At 37.8% G+C, this 26,387-nt stretch overlaps 2 protein-coding genes across 3 annotated transcripts in view; one reads left to right on the forward strand and one right to left on the reverse strand.

The window, feature by feature from the left end:
• The window catches only part of ELOVL2 (ELOVL fatty acid elongase 2), a 73,944-nt gene extending 60,768 nt beyond the window's left edge, over positions 1-13,176 (forward strand). For both annotated transcript variants that reach the window (XM_016118815.2, XM_016118816.2), the window contains 4 exons: positions 4,726-4,897; positions 7,503-7,627; positions 8,117-8,251; positions 10,105-13,176. In XM_016118815.2, the coding sequence (XP_015974301.1) occupies positions 4,726-4,897; positions 7,503-7,627; positions 8,117-8,251; positions 10,105-10,230 (558 nt within the window). In that variant the 3' untranslated portion in view covers positions 10,231-13,176. The remainder of the gene's footprint in view (positions 1-4,725; positions 4,898-7,502; positions 7,628-8,116; positions 8,252-10,104) is intronic.
• Positions 13,177-20,297: 7,121 nt separating this feature from the next.
• The window catches only part of SYCP2L (synaptonemal complex protein 2 like), a 71,644-nt gene continuing 65,554 nt past the window's right edge, over positions 20,298-26,387 (reverse strand). The window contains exon 32 of the mRNA XM_016118782.2: positions 20,298-20,968. The gene's annotated coding sequence lies outside the window, so the exon portion shown is untranslated. The remainder of the gene's footprint in view (positions 20,969-26,387) is intronic.

The raw sequence follows: 26,387 nt of genomic DNA on the forward strand, positions 1-26,387 counted from the left end.
TTTTTTGAAGTTCTCGCTGTGATCATCTATTCTTCCCCTAAGTTCTTCAAGCATCCTTACCACCAGTGTTTCGAACTCTGTATCTGGTAGATTGCTTGCCTCCATTTTATTTAGTTCTTTGTATGGAACTTTATTCTGTCCTTTCACTTGAAACATGTTTGTTTTCTCATTTTAGCTGCCTCTCTGTGTTCCTTTCTGTATATTAGGTAGATCTTCCATATCCCCTAGTCTTGGCCAGGTGGTTTTATGTAGTAGGTGATCTTTGTGGCCCAGTGGTGCAGTCTCCCTGGTCACCTGTGCCCAGGACTGTCCCTTGTGTGGTTTTGTCCCCTCCTGTTGCAGTTGAGTCTTAATTGCAATTGGTACATGAGTGGGTGGAGTCAACTCTCAGGCTGACTGGCTGAGAATTGGCCATGCCCACAACATATAAGCCGCTCTATGGGGGCAGGACTCATGTTCCTGTTGCGATCACCCGTTGGGTATGCTGCTTGTGGATCTGATCAGGTGGTGCTCTGTTGTGGTCTGACTCCATTATCAAGGTGTGTTGGTTCTGCCCCTTGGAGGGGCTCCCATGCAAGCCAAGGTCAGCTGCTACCCGCACCTAGCCTGGGGCTACCTGGGAGAAGTTACAAAGTGATCCATGATTGTTTGCTGCCTGTGCTGTACCTGAAACCACGTGAGAGAGGCTACCCAGCAAACCAACGCTGGCTGCCACCAGTATCTGGCCTGCAAAATCTGAATCAGGCCAAGAGCACCCCAAGGCCTGAGGCTGTCTGCTAGCTGCTCATAAACCTCAGGAGCTGAAAGAGCTTCAGGCAGTATATGAGTTGGGTAGGGCAAGGTCCCAGGAAGTCAGCAAGGGCAAGTGGTGTTCGCCCAATTAGTGTAGATTCAGATTTGGCCCCTGTGATGAGCCTATGGCCACTTGCAGTAGTTGCAGATCATACCACGGCCAGGTGCTGCCCCCCTCAGGCTCACAGACCCCCAGATTTATTCAAGATATCCTATTGCTTGGGCCAGGGCTTGTTGCCACCCTCTGAAATTGTCTCAAGAAGCGTGCGAGCTACCTTCTTATTGCTGCTGAAAGAACCCCCTCCCTTAAGTGCTGGGTTGGTTGCCTCGCCACAAAAATGCCTCTGGCAGTGCACAAGTTGGGTAGGTCAGGGTCTCAAGGAGTCAGCAGGGTGGAGTGAGTAGAGTTCCTGAGGCCATGGATTCAGTTTTGGCTGTGTGGGCGGAGGGCTTAACACAAGGATAAAGGTGGCTGTCTCTCTAGTCCTCTCCCTGAAGCCACATGACTCAGTCTTTCCTTCTATGTCTTTCGTGCCTCCAAATCTGCTATCCCTCTGCCAGAGCCTAGGGTGAGTGAATGCCTATGAGGGAGTCTGTGCATGCAACCCTTAAGAGGATATCTGGGTTTCCAGCAATCTTCCATCTCACCCAGATGGTCAGATCCCCACTGCTTTTTACACCAAATTTTGTGAGGACTTCTCTTCCCAGCACTAGAACCCTGGGCTGAGGATCCCCAGTGTGGGGCTCGGGCCCCTCACTCCTTAAAGTGGACCTCCACAGCAAGATTTCCCTCCCTGTGCTCAACTGCCACACACTGGTAGAGGCCAGTCTATTTTGCGTCTCTGTCCCTACTACCAGTCTCAGTGTGGCCTCTTCTTTATATCTTTAGTTATGAGTTGTGCTCAGCTAGTCTTTGGATGGTTCTCCAGGTTGATGTTTTGTTATTTAGTTGTAATTTTAATGTGATATGAGAGGAGGCAAGCAGAACATTTACCTACTCCACCATCTTGAGTGGAACTACTCTGCTTTTGTTTTAAAAAAGAAACAATGGCAGAATAAACCAGTAGTTAAGATGGTTTCTTTTTGTGGGAGGGAACAGGGCAGAGGGGACATGGATGGAAGCTAGACTTCTCTGAATGTACCTTGTCTTACATTTGATTTGGGAACCATTGTTTTATAATTATAAAACAAAATTAAATCTAAAAAGAAAGCAGGGTAGCCTCCCCCAAAAAACTTGGAAATCAGCTAAAATAAATGAATATAACCATATATTAAGTTGGTGATATAACCACAATAAGAATTATTATTTTAAGTAACATTAAATGAGTGTTTTACCTAGACATCCCTAGTGAGATTTATCTTAAGAATATTCAGTAACTTTTTGGTTGCTATTAATAAAAATTTGGTATTGCTTTTTTGATACTGTTATAGGTACATGTAGGATAAAGTATATAATAATGCTAATATTATTACAAGTAATATTTAAACATAGAAGGAAGATGATATCAATAAAAATTAAATGAAACCCAGTAATTGTAGATTCAAGTCGGAAATATCAGAACTTTATTATTTCTAAAATAAATGGTTTTTTTTTTTTTAGCTCTCTACAGAAAAGGCCTAGTCAATCTGTGACAACCAGTACAATAAGCAATGAATCTCCAGATTGTGTTCCCTAAATCCTGTAATTTTCCACCATAAGGGACTGGAGTTCTTAGGGAATTAGCCAATTCAAGATTTGAGTAGGAAATGTATATAAGAAGAATCTAGGACCTCTTGTGACATAAAACAAGAGAACTATTAAAGACTGCTAGAGTCATGACAGAAGGATGTAGGAGCCACCGCGAAGGGCCTCCCACTGCTGAATATGGGACAGTTTGACTATCAAAAAGAATACTAATAGGAGTGGATTGAAACATATTAAATTTATTTTTTAAAGCAGGAGTTTAACATGATACTAAAAGAAACCTCATTGTTACTCTTTGAAGGTTGCAAGGACACCAACTCATTCTAGGAAAAAAAGGAAAGAATCAAATGTTTTCTTGCCTTTCATATGTGAATCTCCAGATTGATAAAAAAGGAAACGTTCTCTCTAGAAGAAAAAATTCATAAGTAACAAGAGAATTAAAATAGTGATTTTGTAACTCCTTGTGTAGCAATGGATCTAGACAGCAGTGAACTGTAAATATAAAACTAGTGGGTAAAAATTGAATGGAAATTTCATAATGATTGGATCAGGCTATTAATACCCGAACTTGCTGTTCATAAATATTAGCAATAGTGTCCCTCTTGATGTGATGAGATAGGAGGTACACTGGACCACCTATGAAGTATTCTTGCCAGAAGCCTTAAACCTGGCCAAGTCAATCCTCTCAATCTAATTGCTAGTTACAGAAAATATGGGGGATAGAGAAACAACACTAGGAAGAAACAGCCATCCAAATCAATAATATTGGAATTCTATACAACTGTTCCAGCTTTAATGAGAAATAAAAGACATGAAAAAAGGAGAGGAGCAAGGAGAAAGACTGTTATTGATTAGAAGAGACTTAAGAACGATATCACAGATGCAAGCTGGATCTTGTCTGGGTCCTGATTTCTAAAGAGACATTTCGAGGGAGATTTGAACATGGACTGGGCTATTAAAAGATATTAAGGAATTATTCATTTTATTAGATAATGTTATAGTGGATTTTTTATTAGTTAATGTTACTTTGGACTTTTTATATGCTACATTCCCCTTCCCCCCAAAGAAAAGTGATGTGAAATAGAATTGATTCAACAAATTGGAATCAGATTGAAAATTTTAAATTTCAGTGGTAGATATCAAGGACTTCATTATACTTATTCTTCTTACATTTGTAAATATTTGAAAATTTCCATAATAAATAACATGATTAACCATTTAATTAAGCCTTTAATTAAAATCTTTAAGATATACATTTTGAAAACATGCTCAAAGCTATAATACAAAAAAAAAATGTAGATTGCTCTACACCCATTTTATTTTTAGTATATTACTGCAGGCCAGTGCACTTTGGGATACCATACAGTTCACCAGAGGTCACTGTTGTGTTTATGGTTTAATATTTTTGAAGGTTTAATATTCCCTCAAACATTGAGGTGGATGCCACCACACCTTATCTTCATGAGAAGCAGACAGTAGAGCATATATTCTAATTCCAAAGTTCCTATTATGTAGTGTCTCCTCGTATGTTTACATGTTAATGCTCAGGGACTCAGGAGGGGAAGGAAATGGTAATCATGACCTACTACTGGCAGTCAGGAAGAAAAGCATCTTGATTTTAAGTCTTCTAAGGAAGAGACATGAAAGTAGTCATAGACTGCTCTTGGGTAGTATAATTTTAAGAGATAAAACATGTACATCAGAAGAATAGAGAAAATTAAAATCTAGTATAACAAACAGTAGTGATTTGCTGAGTGCAAGGCAAAGGCAAGACTATTTCTGCCTTCAAGTGATTTACAGTCTATTAGAAAAAATAAATTCATAATACTAACTGTACTTTATTATGGTTATTAAAATAGAGGCTTAAAGTAATTTGAGAATATAAATGAAGAAGTGGCTGATTCAGGCTGAGAAAAGAGAGGGTTAGGTAGAGTTCCAGAGAATAGGTGGCCTTTAAGAGGAGTATTAATAAAGGTTGAGTGGAATATGCCAGACATGAGGTAGGAAAGGAGTGTTGGATGCAGGGAAGAGAGTATTCAGAGGTAGAGAGTACAGAGGGCAGCAGGGATCAAGGGAGAGTAAGCCACTTGAAGAGCACACGGGATTTTAGAGACACCAAGTAGGTGTCTTTTCAGTGGTATGAGAGAGATGCACACTAATAAAGCACAGGACACAATGCTGAGAGGGAGGGCAGCACGAGGCCATTCTCATTGTTCACCTTTTCTTTTCCCATTTTAAAATTCTTACAGGTAGCCAAGGTGTTATGGTGGTACTACTTCTCCAAATTAATAGAGTTCCTGGACACCATTTTCTTTGTTTTGCGGAAAAAAACCAGTCAGATTACTTTTCTTCATGTATACCATCATGCCTCTATGTTTAACATCTGGTGGTGTGTTTTGAACTGGATACCTTGTGGACAAAGTAAGTTATTTTGTTAATGTTTCAGTTCCATGTAATGGATCTTGTGAGACCTCTAGTGAGTCTCTTGTGTGGAGTACTGCATGCAGACCAAGACAGAGGGAAGAGAGGCCACAACATAGCCTGCTCTGTCACACAGGGAAGCATGTGTTTGTCAATGGCCATTTAGATTATGGTCTTTGACACTGGCAGAATATGAGTATTACCCTCAATTTTAAAAATATTTCCTTCTCCATGCACCAAATATCCAATGGCCAGAAGCACATACCCTCGCCATAGCAGTTTTACTCTAATACCTAGGGCCGAAGAAATGTATATGGCACCTTCCACAATAATCACTTGGCTCTGATATAGATTGAGCTATTTCAACTTTTAGGGCTCGTTTTTCCACTCTGAGAAATTAAAGTTTCATTGCTGACCCACTAGAGTAGTGGCTTTTTTTTCCCACTAAGAACTACAATAAATAATATATTTTATATCACAACCCAATGCACTCATTCATATATATATTCATATATATATATATATATTTTTTTGTATGAAACAAAAATTTCATGAGACAATATTTAGCCTGGTTCTGTATAATGCATTGTGGTGGTGTTTTTTTTTTTTTCTTTTTAAAATTCTATTTCACTTTTCCAAAAAGCCAATGACAACTTTCACTGCGTTGATTTACTAACAGGTCCATTATGACCTGCAGTTTGAGAAACAGTGAGCTAGAGAGACCCATATTTTCTATTTGATATTGTCTTGTACCCAAGAATTTAAAAATACTCTATGAAAAATCAGAACAGGTAAAACTTAAGTCAAAAATCTTGTGCCAGGATGACAGTCCTGTAGAGATGATATTCTTTAAAATACCAAGGATATTTGGAATATATTGGTGACTGAAATGCAAATATAAAACACAATGTGAAGAAGGAAATTTGGCACCTCTCTTAGCCTGACAACCTAATTTCTTGAGTTTAGTTATTAAGACTGTAACAGACTTGTACTGTGATCAATATATAGACCATAATCGACATCAAAGGACGGTTATCAAAATTAACTATTTTCGTGGTTGTCAATAGGTTCATTACAAATCACTAAGCATCTAAAAGTCTCAAATAATCATTGTGTAAATACAATTCTTATGAATAAAATACTGTGTGACAATTTCTATTCAATCTAGAATATTATAAAAATTATTAGCAACAACTATCAGTTTTTCATTAATTGATGGCAGTGAAAACTCAGGTGGGTAAAAAAATCACATATTGTGCTACTTGGTACTCTGAAACTATATTTGTGTTTTCATATATATTCTAGTGCCTTAACAAATTATTCCATTCGGTGTTTCATAAGGACTTCCTAGATGCATGGTGTTATTCCTTTTGTTTCTTATTCGCTGATTTGCATTTATTCAGATCTCTAATCCAGGACTGGGAAACCAGAATAGAGAATTTAAACTGATTAATTAACCAGCACATGTACAGTGCCTTTTAGTTTATATAATGTTATATTATCTCATTTAATCCTACCACAATCTTAAGAGGTAATTATTATATCCATTTTCCAGGTAAGAAAATCAAAATTTACAAGTTCAAAGTAACATATCCAAGGGGCAGAGCTAATAGAGGGCGTCGTCTAGCTCTGTGGTCTCCGCTGCCATAGGATTGATAGCTCTTAGACCAGCCATCTGTATCCCAAGTTCACACACCAAATAGTACTCAACACAAAGTAAATGCTAAAAAGCATTTTACATATATTAGTTGATTTAATCCTCACAACAGTGAGTTTCCTATTTCCAACAAATACTCTGTCTCTAATATCCTACCTCTTGCAGCTACTATCTGTTCAACCCTTAGCTGACCCAACAGAATTTAGTCCTTTCTCCTCGCTGTTCTGAAACACCATTCACTCAATGTTGATGGCAGTTAGAGGAAGATTTCATGAAGATGATGGCAGGGGATAGGGAGCATGCTTCATCACAGCTTAGCACAGCAACTATCCTAAAATTGGATTTTAGATATTCCTTGTTCTGAAAGTCCATGAGATAGATGCCCCAGCTACTGGGAAGGTCTCACCAGCCAGTCTCTCCTCAGTCCCAGTCTTTTCTCATCCTCCCCAGCATCTCCTGGTTCCTAGGTCTTTCAGGTAGATTTCATTTACTTAATTATGAAAAGCAACATATTTTCCTTGACTATTGAGCATCTTCTTCAGCCATGTACTGAAGGCTCTCTTTGTGTAATCCAAATGGCTCATCAAAGGTTTAGCTAAAGCAAAGACACTTCTCTCTCAAAGAAATTCTGCCATCGGCTTTAAGCTAACATTTATTTTTCTCCCCAATTAGCTAATAGTAATGAGTTAAAGGTACAGTAAAACCTTTGCACATCAGGAATTACCTGTTTGGTTGGCATGTTGACTAAAACATTAACCCAGTTTCCATCTAGGCAGCTTTTGCTGAGTCCTGGAGTAATGTCACAATAAACAGGGTGAGTTTATCAGTGTGAATTGTTAGTGACATATTTGTTATTTGTCTATGATGCACAGGAAGGATCTCACTGGACAAAGAATGAACAGTCTTACTTTCTAGAAGAGCACAAATTTTCATATGGTACTTTTGTAGGTTTCTTTGGACCCACTCTGAACAGTTTTATCCACATTCTTATGTACTCCTACTATGGACTGTCTGTGTTTCCATCGATGCACAGGTATCTTTGGTGGAAGAAATATCTCACACAGGCGCAACTGGTATGTTCTCCCTCCTTTCAGCTCTTCTTTATATAAAGCTTATATTTTCATGGATCGGGAAAGGAAATAGGAGTCTCAGTCTTCTTAGAAGTCAGAGGCTTTTCCATGTGTGATGAGGCTGCCTATTTTTCTTTAAAAATGGCCTTTTAAGAATGAAACTTTAATTATTAAAATGTCCTTTCTGTGTACAATTAGCTTATTCCTTGTTTTGAAATATAGATGAATACTTTTAAAACTAATGTTCATGTTATTTTTATCTTTCATTTCAACTGCTGCTTTCCCATGAGAGTTAATGAGCAATTATAATTATGTAATCTTAAATAAAATCTCTGGATAGGATAGTTAGCTGCTTCAGTGTTTTCTTGTTCTATTACTGCAAATTTTGAGGAGTAAGAGTAGTTGATTTCTAAATGTGTGAAACTTCACAGTGGTTTTTACATGGCTCATCTTGGTTCACTCCGCATGATGCTCTTTCTGCCACCCTTCCAGGTGCAGTTCGTGCTCACCATCACCCACACCATGAGTGCTGTCGTGAAACCATGTGGCTTCCCTTTCGGGTGTCTCATCTTCCAGTCTTCTTACATGCTTACACTAGTCATCCTGTTCCTAAATTTTTATTTCCAGGTAGGTTCAATGTAAATATTCAGTGGCAAAACATAATAGACTGTGCACTACGTTTAATTTTACCCATTAAATATTATAGTAGCTCATGCTTGTTGATAAATTCTAATGATGGTGATGCACAAAGTAAAAAGTGAAACTTGGATTCCTAACTCCTCTCACCACGGTGGAGGTCCTCCTCAAAGGTTAACCAGTTAGTGGTCTAGTTGGCATTCTATTACACATTTTTCAATGGATGTGTATAAAGTTTTATCAAAATTATTATGCATTTGTATCATATACTTGCACCATGCTATCCAAGTCTGAAGTCTAAAAGTTAAACACTGTATAATAGGACAGATCCAGGAAATATATAGAGAGAAAAACATGGACTAAATTGAATGTTAAAAAATTGTTTCCATATCAACTACTGTGATGTTGTAGACTGTTTAATTAGGGGGAAAAATTATTTTAAGGCAAACCAATGTGGAAAGATCACACTGACTTTTTCTTGAGTGTTATTTTCTTCTTAATTAACAATTTAAATAGAAGAGAACTTCAAAATGCAATTTCAGGGCAACTCTATTATATAAGAACTGATGAAAGCAGTAAGAATACAGGCCTCAGGTGGTTGTAGATTTTAAATTACACTTCTTTGTGGGCTAGAGAAATAGAAAGCTTCACGAAAAAAATGAGAACATTTCTTTTCAAAACAGTACTTCTGAAGTTGTATTCAACTGTATTTTCTTCTTCAGACAAACAACAAGTGCTTTCTGAATTTTTAGTTTGCATTTGCTGAAAGTCATCCCATAGTGGTTTTATACAAAGTACAACTGTGGGAACTGAACTTTTGACAGCTTTTCAAGCACTTTTGTTTCTGAAATTGGACTAGCTAGGTTTTGTCTTTCATAAGAGATAAAAGTTTCCTTTCAAAATTTCTAAAGAAATAACCATTGATAGAACCAGAGCCACAAAAAGAAGGAAAAAGCTGAATGTTAAAGGGAGAGCTAAGGAAGTCATTTTGGTATCAAAACTTGAAGGGAAGCCAATAGCCCAGCAGGGGTCGGCAATGGCACTCCAAGCTTTAACCCTACATTCTGGTTCAGTTGAATCTTAGTCCTTTAAAGTTGAGTATATTCTTTTAAACTTAACCCTTAATACCACTGCTTTAAAAAAAAAAAAATGGTAAAAATGAGGTGAGAGCATGTATTTTGTCAGAATAGCAAAGATATGCCAAAACCCAAATCAAGGCAAAATCCCAGGTACCAGTACTTTTTTTCACTTGAATTGTATTTTTTAAAAATTGTCCTTAAATAAGTCATGGGGATGTAATGTACAGCATGATGACTATAGTTAATAATACTATATTGCATATATTATTAAGAAAGTAGATCTTAAAAGTTCTCATCACAAGAAAAAAGTCTAACTGCATATGGTGATGGATGTTAACTAGACTTTTTGTGGTGATAATTTCACAATATATACAAAGAGTAAATCATTATGTTGTACATCTGAAATGAATATGTCAGTTATACCTGAATTGAAAAAAAAACTCGAAAGATATATCCTTTCCAAGTAAGCAACTAATGCAGAATAAACTGAATGCTAATCCCACAATATATAGTAAATACTATCCTAATGAAGATAAGGTGAAAGAAACAATCTTTTATGAGAATTCATGCATACATCCTGTTTTTACCCCATTTTTATTTTTAACCAGAAGCTTAAAAATTATCATATTAAAAACAAAAATACTTATTAAAAAGTCCAGTACCCAAGAAAATCATGCACTGTTTTCGACTGTATGCTACATTAGAGACAAGGTCTTATTAAAGAATCCTTTTTTCTTTTTCTCTTCAAAATATACACATCCACAGACATACCGAAAAAAGCCAATGAAGAAAGAGATGGAAGAGTTACCAGCAGGGAAAGAAGTTAAGAATGGTTTTTCCAAAGCCTACTTCACTGCAACCAATGGAGTAGTAAACAAGAAAGCACAATAAACAGCGAATAACAGACTAAGCATATATAATAGCCTAACAGATTCGCTTGTTTTAAAGCAAAGACTGAATTGAAAGTTATATATGTTTTAGCATAAATTAATTTCTTTCAAGTTTATAAATCATTTGTATTAATATCTTGCTATTAGGTTAATTGGTTAATTGAATGTTTCTGTCAGCACTAAGGTGAGGCTGAACTCTGTAGACCTCAGAACTGGTGCAACTTCTCTCTCCTTCCCCCTACCCCCCCAGACTTAACCCCTCACTAGAGACTGTCTTTATAATGCCTTATACACATCAAAGCCAGGAAACATGGAGCATTGTTTTTCACAGCATATCTTCAAATAAAAGTTGAATTTTGTTCATATTAAAATGTTTAAAAGAAAATGTTGTCTTCTAAATACAGGGTATGTTCTAATCTATATTAAGCAATAATTGTCAGTGCATAAAGTAGTTAAGTCCCTTTGTTTCTTTAGGAATCCACCCTAGAAAAATATTGAAATGGGATCATAAATAAAAAATCTAGCAAAACTTTTCTCTCTTAACTAGAGCCTAATTTCCACAGCCACTCCTAATTCTCAACTTAGTGATATGGTAATAAAATTTGTATTTTTTTTTTTTAATTTTGAAGATTAGTTTTTCTAAGAATGAAAAAAAAATCTTCTGCCAAACCCTTATAGCTCAGGGGCTTTGAATAGGAGTTTTTTTTCTCAGTTTTAATTTGGTTTCCTTAATTATTCATGTCTACCTCTCATGTTAAGTTGACCTAGGTATAGCCGGACACAACTCTCAGTATTTAAAGTAGGATCTAAACCTGGCTGCCCGTTTCTTTCTGAACAAGGCCTCAAGTCCAGTTTGCCTTTATCTTTAGAATGATATGCTACTGGAACATTTATAAATCAGAATTAACAAAGCAATGGGTGCAAAATAGACTTTGAATTTGTCAACTATTTCTTGTGAGCCTGGTTGTGAATATTATTCCCAAATACCTGCTATCACTCTTTGCAGGTTAAGTTTTTGAAAATAGAAAGAAAAACTCAGAAGACTATGGAAAGATGTCAATACTGAGCTGTGAGCTGGTAGTAAGCCACACTGAAAGTGTGCAAATTGGCAAACTAAGCACATCCTTTCTCTGCTCAGGTAATGTTATCTTATGGAGAATCAAGCAAAAAAGCAGAGGAAGGCATTAATAAATATTTCCTTCCTAAGTGTGGGACTGTTACTATTACATTGCACTGAGAATGGAAACAGAATACTTTCTGAAGATGTGATGATGATTTATACCCTATAAAAGCATGTATACCCTATTCCTTCTTTTTAAAATAAGTTTTTAGGTCATAATGTTGACATCGAAGGCTTAAGAGCCAGAAGGGCATTGTCAGCATTGTCCCAACACATTCCAGTCTTTTTGGGAGTGCCTTCCTGTCCTTTTGGTCCGCCCCCCCACCACGGTTCTAATTTTTAAATTATTTTTCCTTTTTTGTTTTTTTTTTTTAAAAAAACTTACTTTTGTACTGACATTTTACACTGACATTATATGGACTTTTCTAACTTGTCTTTCATGTAAACTATCCACTCAGGACTCTGGCCCACTTTTTTTTAATTGTCTGATCTTAGACTAGTCTTAATAGTGAAAGTGTTATGCCCTGTAACATCTCCTTCAATACTAGTTGATCCATTTCTGTTGAACAGATATCTCTATCTGATGCCCACTTATTTTAGGATTTATTTTTCTAAATAGTTTTCTGAAAGTGACTTGCTCTAGGGTCCTTAATCCCCACTTCCATGACATTATAATTGTATTATTATAAGCATTGTTCTCTCCCAGAACCTTATTTTAAAACAAGGGCTAGCTATGACCGTTACTGCTCTTCTATGATAAACACAAGTTGGCCTAAGGAGAAAGCCTTTGGAGCAACTGGAATCTAGTTCAGTTTCAGGTCTCAAACATGGGCTAAAACCTGTTCTCGAAGTACATTTCAGGTAAAAATGAGACTCTAAAGACATATTCATTGTATTCCACTTATTTGTCACTGAGATCCTTAAGTATCGCTGCTCAGCATCAGACATGCCATTCTGGGTGCTTTCGTGGGCTTCATATCCACAGAGAAGGGAGAGAAGCCTTCATTCAACACAATGACAACGCCAAGGAGCTCTAAGGATTGGGCAGCTTGACGTCAGATCAAAGAGGAAAACTTGAGTAGTTTACACTGCAAGCTCAATTGAAAAGTTTCAGGATGCTTATTTCCAATTGGTCTTTAATTCTAGAGAAGCTTAATAAAACACTTAGAGCTTTAAAGCATTCAAGGGCCAGTAAAAATACACAGAGCTATGAATTTTACCCACTAAAATTGAATTAGGTAAATATTTTAACCTGTCATTAAGTGTTACAGCTTTTAAAAAAGAAATGTCTACCTTTAATGTTATTTTCCTAAAACAAAATTATAAAAAAATCTATAATCTGTTAAAGAAAAAAATGGAAGATTTGTTTCCTAAATTTCCTCTTACTCATAAGAATGAAAATGTTTAAATGAATACCTTAAGCATAGCTGTTAATAATTCCATTTTTTTAAATTAACAAAATAGAACATTTACTTAATGGAATTAAACAAATTTTTCAACCCTTCCAAATTATATATTAAACTATTTAGCATATTGGGGGATAAAGTCCCTCATGAGAAAAGTATTTATTTTTAAGGCGAAATGGCATATACTTGATGGGCAGAACAGTACTTTGTGTGTAAGAGACCATTCTGGTTCTAATATTTCTATATTGTTTTATGATGTTTCTGGGGCTTATTTGGAATATAAGGATATCACCTTTTTGGTTTTCCTTTGAAAGTACTTATATTTTGAGAACACAGTATCATGATTGGGGTGGCCAGGGAGGCAGGAGAAGCCATTTTTCTTTTGTAGATAAATAAAAAGCATTCTGTATGATTGTTGTATAATAAATTGATTTTTACACTAAAGTAAAGCATTTGTGATTTTTCTTATCTGGTTCAAAGAAATTAAATTGTATGTCTGCATGGGATTCTAAATGACTTATTACTTGAGAATCTTTTTACAATAAAGTGATATTTTAGCAATTGATTTCAGATGTTTAATTCTTCCTTGATTTCAACAAGCAATGAGCTTTTAGGTAACATTACCTTTATATAGTATTCACATACCAAGTTAAACTATTTCAGAAAGTGGTCATTCACAAGAAAAATTTAAGACCAATTAGATAAGCAGTAGATATAAAGGTTATAACAAACAAACTGCCATATAGATAAACTGGGTGGAGCACCAGATTGATTGGGAAGACATATTAGGCACAAACAATTTTGTGTGATGCTCTGAAACCCAGGACTCTCCCTTTGCAGACAGGAGGCTACTGCAGATCAGGAGTGGGTATGTGAGCTGAGAGTTGACCATGGCAAAGCCTAGGAGACTTAAGTTGGGGTCATGGGGCAGGATCACAGACTGGTGTTGTTCAATGTAAAGAGTAGAGTTTTGAATGCAGTGTTAAGGAGAATAAGACACAGGTCCAAAAGAAAGCTACAGAAGATGTGCTTAAAGTCTGCTTATGAAGTTGCTTAAATTCCTGGATAGTAATGGGGATGGGGCAGGGTACATTAAGGAAGGACAGGAGGGGAGGAGGGAATGCAAGAGGAAGAAAACGAAATAGGAGGTGCCACTGAAGGGGGAAAATTTCATTTTAATTATCTGAATGGGGGCTAGAGTTGGAGGGAAGAGTAGACATTTTAAAGAGCTGCCTCTTAACCTACAGGGATTTCATTATTTTAAACAGTGAGCGGAAACAAATCATTAAAACTTTGTGCTTAAAGATAAACCCTATGTCTCTGGTAAGGCCTAATAACTGTTGTTGCAAATTGAAAGCTGCTTACACATGACAAATTTTCACTTAGATAAGTTCCTTAGTCCCTTCATATAAAGAAAAATTCAGTATGTTTTTATTATAGCAGGCTTTCTTCAAAATCAAATTACATTCACACATTTAAGGAGGATTTCCACTCCAGGGCACATAAAGAAGTAATCACTCTTATATGGCTAACTACAGTCACCTAAAATATCCCTTGACCTTCAGTAAAACATGACTTTTGGTCATGGGTGGGGAGTAAAACCTTTTGACTTGTAGGTCATTTTTCTGTCTTAAGAAGCTGCACTGAGGGAACACAGAAATGACACCAAGAGGACAAGTTTATCTGGCATGCTTACTACACTCAGGGAGCAATTTGTAAATGCAGTCATTATGGCTCTTAGGAGCAACACAGTGGGAACCCATTAGGACAGCGTCTGAGGCCAAATCACGTTTGCACCCAGGCAGAGTCCAGCCATGCTCAGTGCCCTCCAATCTCTTAGCACAGGCTTTGTGTTTGTGTACCAGTCTGAGATGGGGCCTCTTACATTTGCCCCAGTTATCATTCAGCCTATTAATCTAACTGACCCCTAAAGGTATTTGAATTTGTGACTCCTGAACATTGAACAACGAAAGGAAAAATACCGCAGTTTTGCCCAGGCTGATATTATACAGTAAGAGGGAAATGAACTTAGCTTTCCTGTTGGTTGTGACGCTAGTAACAAACATCAGAAGCTGCAAATTTCTCTGAAAGACTTAAGTACTACCTAACATACTTTGTGTAAAAAGAACTAGCCTTTATTTTTTTAATGCTAGTTTAGTTTGAGCTTTGATAAACTCTAGAAATAGTAATGTTCAATTGATAAATTCATCAACTCTAACTTGCCCAGTGCTGTGTATTACACTAGAGAGAAGTGACCCAGAAGTATCTTCCCTTAGAATTCATAGTCCAGTAAAGTAGATGGTGAAACATTTAGTTATAAAATAACAGAAAAATTGAAAATGTCTTACCAAGAAAACTTTCTTAAAGGAGGCAATGCCCAAGCTTATTTTTGATGGGTGAGAAATTCTCCAAATAGACAAGGCTGGAACTTTGTTCAAGGAAATTTAAGAGGTAAACACCTACACCATTCATGGGAGTCGCCATTCATTCCTTCAACAAGTATTTTTTGAGTGCCTCCCATGTGCCAGGCATTGCCAGAGTTTAGAATAAAATAGTGAAGAAAACAGACAAGGTCTCTGCTGTTAAGGAGTTTGTGTCTAGTGGACACTACCTAGTGGGGAAACAGGCAGACATCAGACTGTAAGAATTTGCTATTTATGTTATCTGTTAAACATGTCAGGATTCACTGACACATCATTTACATGGCTTAGAGACATCCTGTATTATCCAGGGTTCTCTAGGGGAAAAAAAAAAAAAAACCAGAATAAGATATATCTATATCTCAATAGATTGGTAGTTGATGATGATAGATGATTGATTGATATATAGATAGATGATAGATATAGAGTGAGACAGATATATTTTAAGCAATTTGCTCACACAACTGTGAGGGTTGGCAAGTGTGAAATCTATAGAGAATGCTGAATGTGAATGCTGAGACCACTAAGTTATTTCTGATTCAGCTCATAACACTACTATTTCTGGCTTAAGAAAAATGGCAAGGACAGTTGAAATGACATTAAGTATGAATAATTATACTTTGGGGGTATATTTTAAGTTTTTTCTACTTGTGGTAACAAAAATATGAGAAGTAGAACTTTTAGGAGATATCCACATATATCCATAAAGGGATCTGACCTTACATAGTTATGGGAGTAATTAAGCAGCCTCCGTAAGGCTGTTGTTACTGTGCCTAATGTTGAAGTCCACAGGGCAGGCAGTTGGGAAAGGAGGATGGATGTAGAGTAGGGGAGAGCAAAGCAAAGAACCCACAGCATTAGCTAGAGTCCACAAAGACAGATTGAGACCCGTTGGCTTCTGACCTTGGTGATGAGAGTGTCCTACATAAGCTAAGGTCTGTATTACAGAGATACACACATATAGGATGTGTCCCAGAGCTACACACACACCTGGTCCAATGAAAAAATAAAGGCAAGCTTGTAGCTTACCTGAGTTCCCAATAAAAAGGGCTTTGGCCAATAGTGACCAGTCTTCTGGAATCCAGACAGCATCTGTTTCTCCATTATCTGCTCAGTAATAATGACTATATTATAAGCAGAAGAATCAAACTATTAAATGACCAGAAAATTAAGAGCCTGGCCAAGAACATCAAGGCCTTTCACTCAATAAATCTCAGTCCATCTGGAAACAAGTTTTCCAGCTATTCTTGACCTAATGCAAAGCTTGAAGTCCACAGGGAAGGCAGTTTTTTTCACCTTGGAAATTTACTGCTTTACTTACATATACTAAGCTTCTAAAAAGCATAAATATTCTGGACTCATTGGCACTTATTGCCCATTTATTTCCACCACCCTGACCCCACCCACCCACCCATCCACTTTCCTATCATACAAACACCATGCTTCATTTCATAGGCTCCTGGGAGAAGTCTAAGCCGCACTGGCTTAGAGACATCCTGTATTATCTAGGGTTCTCTAGGGGAAAAAAAAAAAAAAGCAGAATAAGATATATCTATATCTCAATAGGTTGGTAGATGATGATAGATGATGATAGAGAGATAGACAGATAGACAGACAGATGGATAGACAGATGGATGGATGATAGATATGGAGCGTGACAGATATATTTTAACCAATTTGCTCTCACAATTGTGGGGCTGGCAAATGTGAAATCTATAGGGAATGCCAGCAGGCTGGGAAGTCAGGTAAAAGTTGGTAGTACAGCCTTGAGTCTAAAATCTGCAGGGTGGGCCAATAGGCTGGAAACTAAGGCAGGGTTTCTATGTTGTCATCTTGAAACAGGATTGCTTTTTCTTTAGGCAATCTCAGTCTTTTCTCTTAAGGCTTTCAGCTGATTGGATGAGGCCCACCCACATTATGGAGAGTAATTTGCTTTACTTGAAATCTACTGATTTTAATATTAATCATATCTACAAAATATTTCACAAAACATCTAGACTAGTGTTGGACCAAACAACTGGGCACCATAGCCAAGACAAGTTGACACTTAAAATTAGCATCATGTGTTTCCTTGGTAAATGACCAAGACCCAAGGTAGGAATTATTCCTACTTTTCTTGACTTCACTGCCACATAAAAGGATTAACAGCCTCATTCTCGAAATTCTCTTGTCCGTTGGCTTCTGAGACCCTGAAGGAGCCCAGAGGTTCTTCTGCTTCTGTCTCCTCCTGCAACTGCAAATTAGGTCATCTTCCATTTCTGCTAAGGCTTGAGAATACAGGGAGCAGGCCAGGCCTCAGACCTGTAAACCAACCATGATCACCTCATGAGCTAAGTGTGACCTCAGAGATGAGCAAGCCAACCAGAAGGCTGGTCAACTGTGACTTGGGTTGGGAGGTGGGGATGACCTTATATTAAGAAAGTAGAACCAAAGCCAGGCCTATAAGCACATTTAGAGGCTCACTAGGGGAAGAATTGGGTGAAGAGGGCTTGCAGCAGAAGCAACAAAGTTAGGGAGCAGCACAATGACACAGCTGTCATAGCACATTCCAGAAACTTCTATTAGTAAAGAGGAAGTTTCAGGATAGGGTGAGAGGAAGAAGGCTGATAATGTACAGCCTTGAGTGCCAGGCTAACAGGGAGCCATTATGGTATTCAATGGGGGAACAATGGGTTGGATGGGTGTTGTGGACGGAAACCCTGCAGTTATTGGGGCAAGGAGTACTAGGAGAAGCTGAGCAGAAACACAGTTGTGGCATTTCCTGCACAGGTTGAGGGAAATGTACACTAAAGCACATAGGAGATTTCACTTGGAGATGCCACAAAATTTTGAAAGGGTAAGAGTCAAACTTAAGATTCTGAACTTAGAGACAGAGTGGATGGGGATGCCATGAGCTCAGCAGGGGAAGGTCTGGACTGAGACGGGGCAGAGGCAGCAGATGATGAGAGTTAGTTGTGGACACATTCAGTCTGAAGCACGTGCACAATTCCCAGTTGGTGCTTGTCTAGTGGGTAGGTGCAAATGCAGAGGCCCAGGAAGCCATTTGCACCTGAGAAAAGACAAGGAGACAAGAAAGTCAGCACTTTCCAGACAATTAACCAGAATTTGAGGCTGAGGAAGCAGCTAGAGAAAGAAGAGAACGTAGTGTTCCAGAATATTTAAACAGAATCAAATGCTGCAGGAAGGTCAGGTGGGCAGCTACTGAAAAAAAGGCATTAGGTTTGGTCAAGGGGAGGCAGTTAGCAAATTGTAGGGGGCTTTGAAGTGAATGAGACGTCAGAAAACAAAATCAAACAAGCCACATGAAAATAATGTCTAAGAACTGGGGATATGAAGGAATGGTTACAGTAGTTGCTAAAAGCGAGCTAAGGTAAGTGAGCAAGCAGGAAAGAGAATGGATGTTTGTGGGGTGCACAGTTGAAGGGAAAGTCTGGATGAATCTGCAGGTTGAGGCTGAAGATGTGACAGCCAGCCCCACCCCGCCCACCCCTACCCCACTCCCCGCAACAGAGGAAGTGAGGCCTTGTTCCCTTTGTTTCCACAGGAAAGATATTCAGAATATACTTCGAATACTTCAGTACTGAATCACCATATTATCATCTATGACCCCAAACAAATCTCATACTGAAAGCATCCCACTGGGGCCCTGAACCTTGGAGAGAATCAGCCTGACTCTTCTTGTCACAGGAAGGGTAGGGAAGGAGTCAAGTAGCTAGGAAGGAGGGAAGAAAATGAGGGTTGTTCATGCTGCTGGATTGTGTTTAAAAGTGCAAAAGCCAGGAGATAATCTGCTGTGGAATGACCATGAAGATGGAAGGAAACAAAGGGAAGGGCCGCTGTGGAAGATGAAAGGTTAGAGCACAGAAGGATACTGGAAATGACAAAGGAGGCTGTGGCCACGGACTGGGGTGGGTGCAGGACTGTTCCCAATAGGAGTGAGTCAGAAAGGGGGTGAGCACGATCCACAGCTGGCAGGGGCCCAGAGCATGGGGCAAAGTCAGTGGGGTTGGGTGAGGGGCTGCCGCTATCCTTGCTCCCCGGCTGGCTGAACATCATCAGCTCAGTCAGAGTACCTATAGTCCAGCCTCCCTCCATGTGTCCACAAGAGTATATCCAAACCTGTGTCCTGCAACCCACCTCACTCCTCTCACACACAAACTGGCACAGCGCTTGTCAGCTGTTTTCCACATTTCTTATTCATTCCCAGGACCATTGGTCCAGTGGAGGCCTTAACTACAGTTATAATCTCCTGGCAAAATGAATTCAGTCTTCGTGCTTCATATCGATCTTTCTAAACCACTGTGTTCATCATACCATTCCCTATTAAGTCTGCAGTGGCTCTTTCTCACTTACAGAATAAAGTCTTTCTCATCAAGCCAGTTAAGGCACTTCAGTTTGGGCCTAAACAAATTTACTTTCCACTAACACTTCACAAATTCTGCATTTTTATGCCTCTGTTCCATTGTTCATGTTAGTCCCTCTTCACTAACCAGAGGAAACCCCTCCTCCAACCTTCAAGGTCTATTTCAAAAGAGATCTCTCCTCCAGGAAGCCATCCCTGATCATCTCAATAACAATGACTCTCCCTCCTCACAACTCTGATAGCGTTCACTTTACACCTCATTTATGGCACTTATCATGTACAGTCTTGAGATTTTCAGTCACCTCGGTGTCTTTAGACTAAGCTTGTTAACAGCCAAAATCACATCTAACATCTATCATGTGAGCTACCTCAAAGCCTCACAGGAAACAGTTCTGAAATATATGTTCATTAGTTAGCAGAAGTCATACATATTCTTTAGATGTCCTTCCATGTAGACAGTTGATGTAATGACACTGAAATCCATAAAACTTCAGGTCACCAGAGACTGTGAGCCCTAAACTGAATGTACCTAAACAAAATAAGATTAATTAGATCCTCTAGACTTAAAATATAAGAATTTTTATATTCTATAAAGTTTATAATATACTACAATATAGATCATTTAAAAATTCTAAAGAAAAAAGATGACAATTAGGGTTATAAACATTTGTTTTGGCAGATTAAACTAAAAATAACCTCTATTACATAACCAAGTTATACTATATAATGAATAAACTGTTTTCAGTCTACAGTTGTTGACTTTATTTATTCAATCATGAACAAAATTACTTTGTAGATGGCCTTAAATTAGATAGGTTTCATTTTCCTAAAATAAATTCAAACACTCAACTGTATATGCAACTTCATGTGCTCAGAAGTTATTAGAGCATTTAGTAATTATCACATGATGAATATTTCTCCTCTGCTAAATAAGGCAATTTTGTTGAAGTGCTGGAGAAACTAGAATATTTGTAGATTAAATAAAATAACTATTTCAAAATACTTCATTTTCATCTAGATACTTTCATCACATTCAAATTAAATTCTCCCTCAAAGAATATACTAAATAGTATGTATACAGATGCTGCTAAAATATTTTCCCCCCACAGAACTTGACACTTCTCAAATAAAAATCAATTTTACTTTTAAAATCATGTTTTAAAAAAGCAACAACACTCCACGTTGTCAAACATCCTGAACTTCCTTTTTCTTGCCAAATGTTAATACGAAAGCTTAACTTTTGTGAACAAATGGACAATAACAAAATTGCAAACCACCAATAATTCTATTCTATTCTAGTAGATTTGATTCAATTCTAACTCAGGAGTTCTCAGGGATTCTGTTTGGCATGGAGTTAAATGAATGAGCTCAGGATACTAAAGCACCACTTGTGTGGATGAGTCACCTTTTTCTTCTTCAGGCAGCTCAGACTGGTGGAAAGGGAAAAAGAGAAAAGAGGGTTATTCAAGCCTGAACTATCTCCCACTCTCGGAAATCAGTGAGCCAATATGAATGTCACTCCTTTTCATTAGTTACAGCCCTAACTCAGATTTTCAGTGAAGTTGCATCTTACATGGCCACTGGAAGCTAAAATCAGTGTACTTGTGAAAACTAGCTAGAGTCAAAATCACCCTCAGAAATCTCTTAAATATGCTCTCTCTCAAAAGTCATAACACATCAAGTTATTTTTTCCTCCAATGTTCGAGAAAAGATAGCTATTTCTTGAGTGGAATACCAGGTGAACTGGCTGGGTTGACTTTTGGAGCAACGCAGTGTGAAAAATGCACGTTGTCAATAACTAGATTGGTATTCAGCCCAATTCGATGTTCATAAAACAAGAGGTAGGTAGGAGCTGATATCAATGAGGGACCAGATTTTCCTATCCTAATGCAAGCACTAAGGTGTATTCTCATTGGCAGACAATCATCTGTGCAACTTAAGTTATTTCTCCATTTTTTTTCTGTGCCCAGCACATGTAATTCAATTCGGGTATGACATATTACTAATCTCTCTTTCTTTCGTATTTACAAAACCTCAGTTTGGGGAAGGCAGTAACATGTTCCATTAAATTCTCACCTCCCCAGATTCCCTTTCAATGAGAGAGGATCGTTGTGATCCAGTTCAGGCCAGTAATATGGAGACAAATATCCACTGGGCTTCTATGATAACTGTTTCCCTAACTGAGAAAAAAAAGGTGGGAGGGGGAGATCCTGCTGACACATCTTTTACCTTTCACAATCCTTTCTTCCTGCTGAGAGCATACTTAGAGGTAGAGCAGACATTCCATGACTATAAAGCCCAAAGCCCCAGGAAGAGTGGCAGAGCAGGGAGCTAAAAAAACCTGGGTCTCTAATGACTGCTTAAAGCTACTGTACACCAGCCCTGGATGACCTCCCCTTGGGCTGCTGCTGCTTACTGGGGGAAGGATAAAACCCCTCTTTGGTTTAGCTGCTGGAATCTGATTTGTAACATGTGACCAACTGTAACACGTATTGTTAATTCACATTTGATCCAATTCTCCAGTAGGGCTGAGAATTAGTTTAATATTCTTAGCCCAGATTAATCTTTTCTCCACAGCCTCTTTCACTACTATTTTGATTTAAAGAGTTGTTATTTGTTTCCCCAAAAGAACATGGCATTTTTTTTCCTGATAATGAAAGTCTTTAAAGATATATTTAAGGGTGTTCACTACAAATTTTTTTGTAATAATAGCTTAAAATCACCTGATGTTCATCAATAGAGAATTGAATGTGTAAGCTACAAACTATTTTGGAGTTATTTTTTAGATCCATATTTTTGACTTGGAATGAAATCCTACCTTTATTCTGAGAGAACAAAGCAAGAACAATATAAATAATATTTAGTATACCATTTATGTTACTTAAAAATATACATGTGTATATTATAAAAATATACATGTGTATATTTATACAGACATTTGTATATATTCTTCTATAAGTACGGACGAAAATATCTGGAAGAATAAATACCAAACTGTAAAGAGATAGTTATCCCTGGATCATAGATAAGAGAGAGAGGAGAAAAATTTAACTCTTTACTTTTTGAATGTTTTGCTGTTTGAGTCTACTACACAAAAGCAATTCATATCTTGGATTAAATTATATAATAGCCTTAGAAAGTAAATTCACCTAAAATTTAACCATATAGAAATAACAACAGTTGACATTTTTGAGAACATCTTCTAGAATCTCAATTATTCATAAACATATACATATGAAAATTCATCTTCTGTAACACTACCCCCTCCTTATCTCATTGGTCAGCTCTTTCTCATCCTTTTTTGCTAGCTTTATCTCCTTTACCTAGCTTCAACACATTGGATTTTATACTGGGACTTCTCTCTATACTTAGTTCCTGAGTCAACTCAGTCAGTCTTATTATGCTCAGCCCTCTGCCATGACTTTGTCTCAAAAATCCAGTTACTTGCATGACAACTCCATTCAGACACTAAAATCACAAAACAAATAGACATCACTAATCAAACTTTTTAATATCTATCAACATCTTCCCCCTGCCCCTACCAATAAACCTGGACCTTTCTTAATCTTCACTGTCTCCTTAAATGACACTAATTTCCACCAAGTTGCTCACACCCCAGACCTGAACATGGTCCTTAACCCTGGCTTTTCCCCTCCCACCACATCTAATCCATCAGCAACCCTTCCAGCTCCACCTCCACTCGCCTACATCGTCCCATTCCCCACCCCAACACACACACAAAGGCCTTGAGAACAGTTCTTTACTATATCCCTTTCACTACAACTGGAATAGAAACCAATTTCCTAACCATGGTCCCTAAGGCCCTGGGTGACGCCCACCACCACACACACCTCACCTCTCAAGCTCGGCTTACACTACTCTGCCCTCCTTACTTTTGTTTGGTCCTCACTGAATTCTTATAACATTTATAACATTTCAAACTGCTCATAGCCTCAGAGAGCTGTCTTGGCCATTCACTCAAATGGTCTTCCCCTACTATCTTCACACCTGACTCTATCTTATCCTTCAAGTTTTAGCCAAATATCACTTCCTTAGAGAGGTTTAACTTGACTCTGCTTCCACACTAGGAGTCTCTCACACTTTTTCCTTCTTAGCATTAAGCACTATTGTGAATTCTTATCTATTTACTTGCTTACCATCTGTCTATCCTACTAAAACAATCTGTGAGGTCAAGGAGCTTTCAGGCATTGTTTCACCCCCAGCTACTAAGACAGTTCCTCACACCTAAGAGACTCAACAATTCATTAAGAGAATGAATATATACATCCTCATCTAACATTTAAAACAAATGGGATGTTATATATGTTGCTTTAAAACAAGCTTTAATTTTTTTACTCACTGTTAAATGTCTTCCCATGTCAATTAATTTGATCTAAATCTTTCTTTTCGATAACTGCATGGCATATCATATGAATGTATGACTCTGTTTACCCAAACTCTAGCTGAGCATTTAGGCACTTGCCAGTCTCTCCCTATTAGAACTGTTTGTAATACATATCATGTACATGTAATACATGTCCCTGTACAGTCCAACTTAATCTTTAATTTCCTAGAAGTGAAAAAAATCACACTGAAGGAGTTTTTAAAAATCACCCACTTCATTTACTCTCAAATAAAATGAAACAAAATACATTTTTTTTATACTTACTACACTCAAGGGAAATGGAATTGTACTTTTATAAAAACGTACTGGGATGTGACTTACTTAGGGAATCTAGTTCAGACATCTAAATTAAAGAAAACCACAAGTTGGTATCTGTTTAAAAAGCCCCATTATTAAATGCTGTGGGAGTGAACGAAACAATATTCACAAGAATCCAACTGGGCGGGAGACTTGCTGTCCTTAAAGTGACTGTATCCAAGCACAGAACAGTTGGTGGTTGCTCCACACATTCAGATTTCTTGACTCTGTGGCCCTCACGACACCGCAGAATGTTCACAGAGTGGTAGCCCCAGGAGCTCTGGACAGTTCAGGGAAGTAGTAGGCTCACAGCAATAATTCTATAAACTTCCTCCTCTAAAAATCTCTCACAGTCAATCCCATTCAGTCTCAAATTCCTCTTTGCCTTAATAACTACCAAAAGACAGCCATTATTCTCCACATTCTTATCTGATGTTGCTTGTACATCTCTTCCTCTGCCTCCATATACTACCTTTGCCCACCCTCTCGAGGTCTTTCTGTCCAATCCCTACAACTTGATCAGCAAACTCCTTAATATCTTTAGCTTCCTCTTGGAAGAAAATATCTCTTTGCCTCCTTCTTTTAACTAAAATCTGGCTGATTTCTGAGGGTACCATATCCCCTGATACCCTCTTAATTAAAAGCTTTTTTTCCGTTATCATATTACTTCATGGCCAGGTGCAAAGGCAGGTATTCCCCTTGCTCCCCACTGCCTCGCACAGGTCATTTTCCCTTCTCCTGCAGAACCCTCACTGCTGATATTATGCCGTCCATCTGACTTATGCATTCATCATCCTGTCCCCTCTGTTCAGTTGGTTCCTATCAGCCTTACTAGTAATTGCAACACCATCACAAAGGCCCCAACTTCATGCTCTGACTTCTCAGTTCTCTGACATCTCACCTCCTACAGCATTTTCTTCTATCTCAATACAGCCACATTCTCAGATTTTGTCATCTTCACAGACTTCTCTTGTCCAAAATCTTGATTCTCAATATCCCACTTTCTGACCATACATTCTGGCCTTTCCGAGATGTCTGCTCTCCTTCTTCCACCATCACAACTTCTGATCTCACTGAGACTATCCCCATATTATGGACTGAATATTTGTGCCACCTTAAATTCATATGCTGAACCCCTTCCCCACATATGACGGTATTAGGAAGTAAAGCCTTTGGGAGGTGATTATAGTAAACAAGGTCATGAGAGTAGGGCCTTCACGAGTGGGATCGGTGCCCTTATAGGAGTCAGGAGAAAGCCTCTTCCTCTGCTCTCTGCCATGATAAAATTAATATCTTTTTGTTACTTAGTTTCTCCATCCATTGGTCCTGATTTTAGTAATAATGCATTTAGACTTTCTCCATTAAACATGACAGTGGTTTCTGGACTGAGATTTAGCATACTAAAGAATATCTAGTTTCTACTATTTTACTTAGTTTTATAAAAATTCAAATGGATGTAGAATTTTTCAAATGCCTTTTGAAATACATGGAGAGGATTCTAATAATTTTTCTCCCTAGATCTATTAGTAATTGATGTATTACTTGATCCCCTAATATGAAACCACCTTTGTTTTCCTGGAATAAATTTCACTTGGTCATGACATCATTCCTTTAAAAGCTGTTAAATTATGTCTGCTAATATTTTGCTCAGAATTTTAGCTTAGTTATTTTAACAGATTGTTCTAAGGTTGCCTATGCAATTTTTGTTGGATTTCCGTATTGTATTCAAGATTTATTTAAAAATTGGGGAAGTTTTATTCCTCTATGTGCTGAGATAGTACTGAAGTTTAGTACTATTTAGTCAACATCACTAAAGTATTCCACAGACCTCCTCATGCTGCAATCTGGACCATACATGATTGCACTGGAATTCTTTATCAATTTTATTTCTTCTATGAATATTTGCCTAAGTTATTCCATATATTTGGGAGTCTCCTTTGTTAAACTGTATTATTCTGAAAAACTGTCTAACATTGCAGGTTCTCATCAAAACTTGGATTGCATAAACATCTGAAAGTTAAAATGTTAATAAATGAACTCGAGATTCTGCTTGACCCATGCATTTCTCCCACTCCAAGTCTTCCCTATCTCTCTAATTGGCAACATCATCCATCCAATTGCTAAAAGACAGAAACCTAAGAGCAATC

This window comes from Rousettus aegyptiacus, unplaced genomic scaffold, assembly GCF_014176215.1.
Source record: "Rousettus aegyptiacus isolate mRouAeg1 unplaced genomic scaffold, mRouAeg1.p scaffold_m13_p_1, whole genome shotgun sequence".
In the NCBI taxonomy this organism is placed as follows: Eukaryota; Metazoa; Chordata; class Mammalia; order Chiroptera; family Pteropodidae; genus Rousettus; species Rousettus aegyptiacus.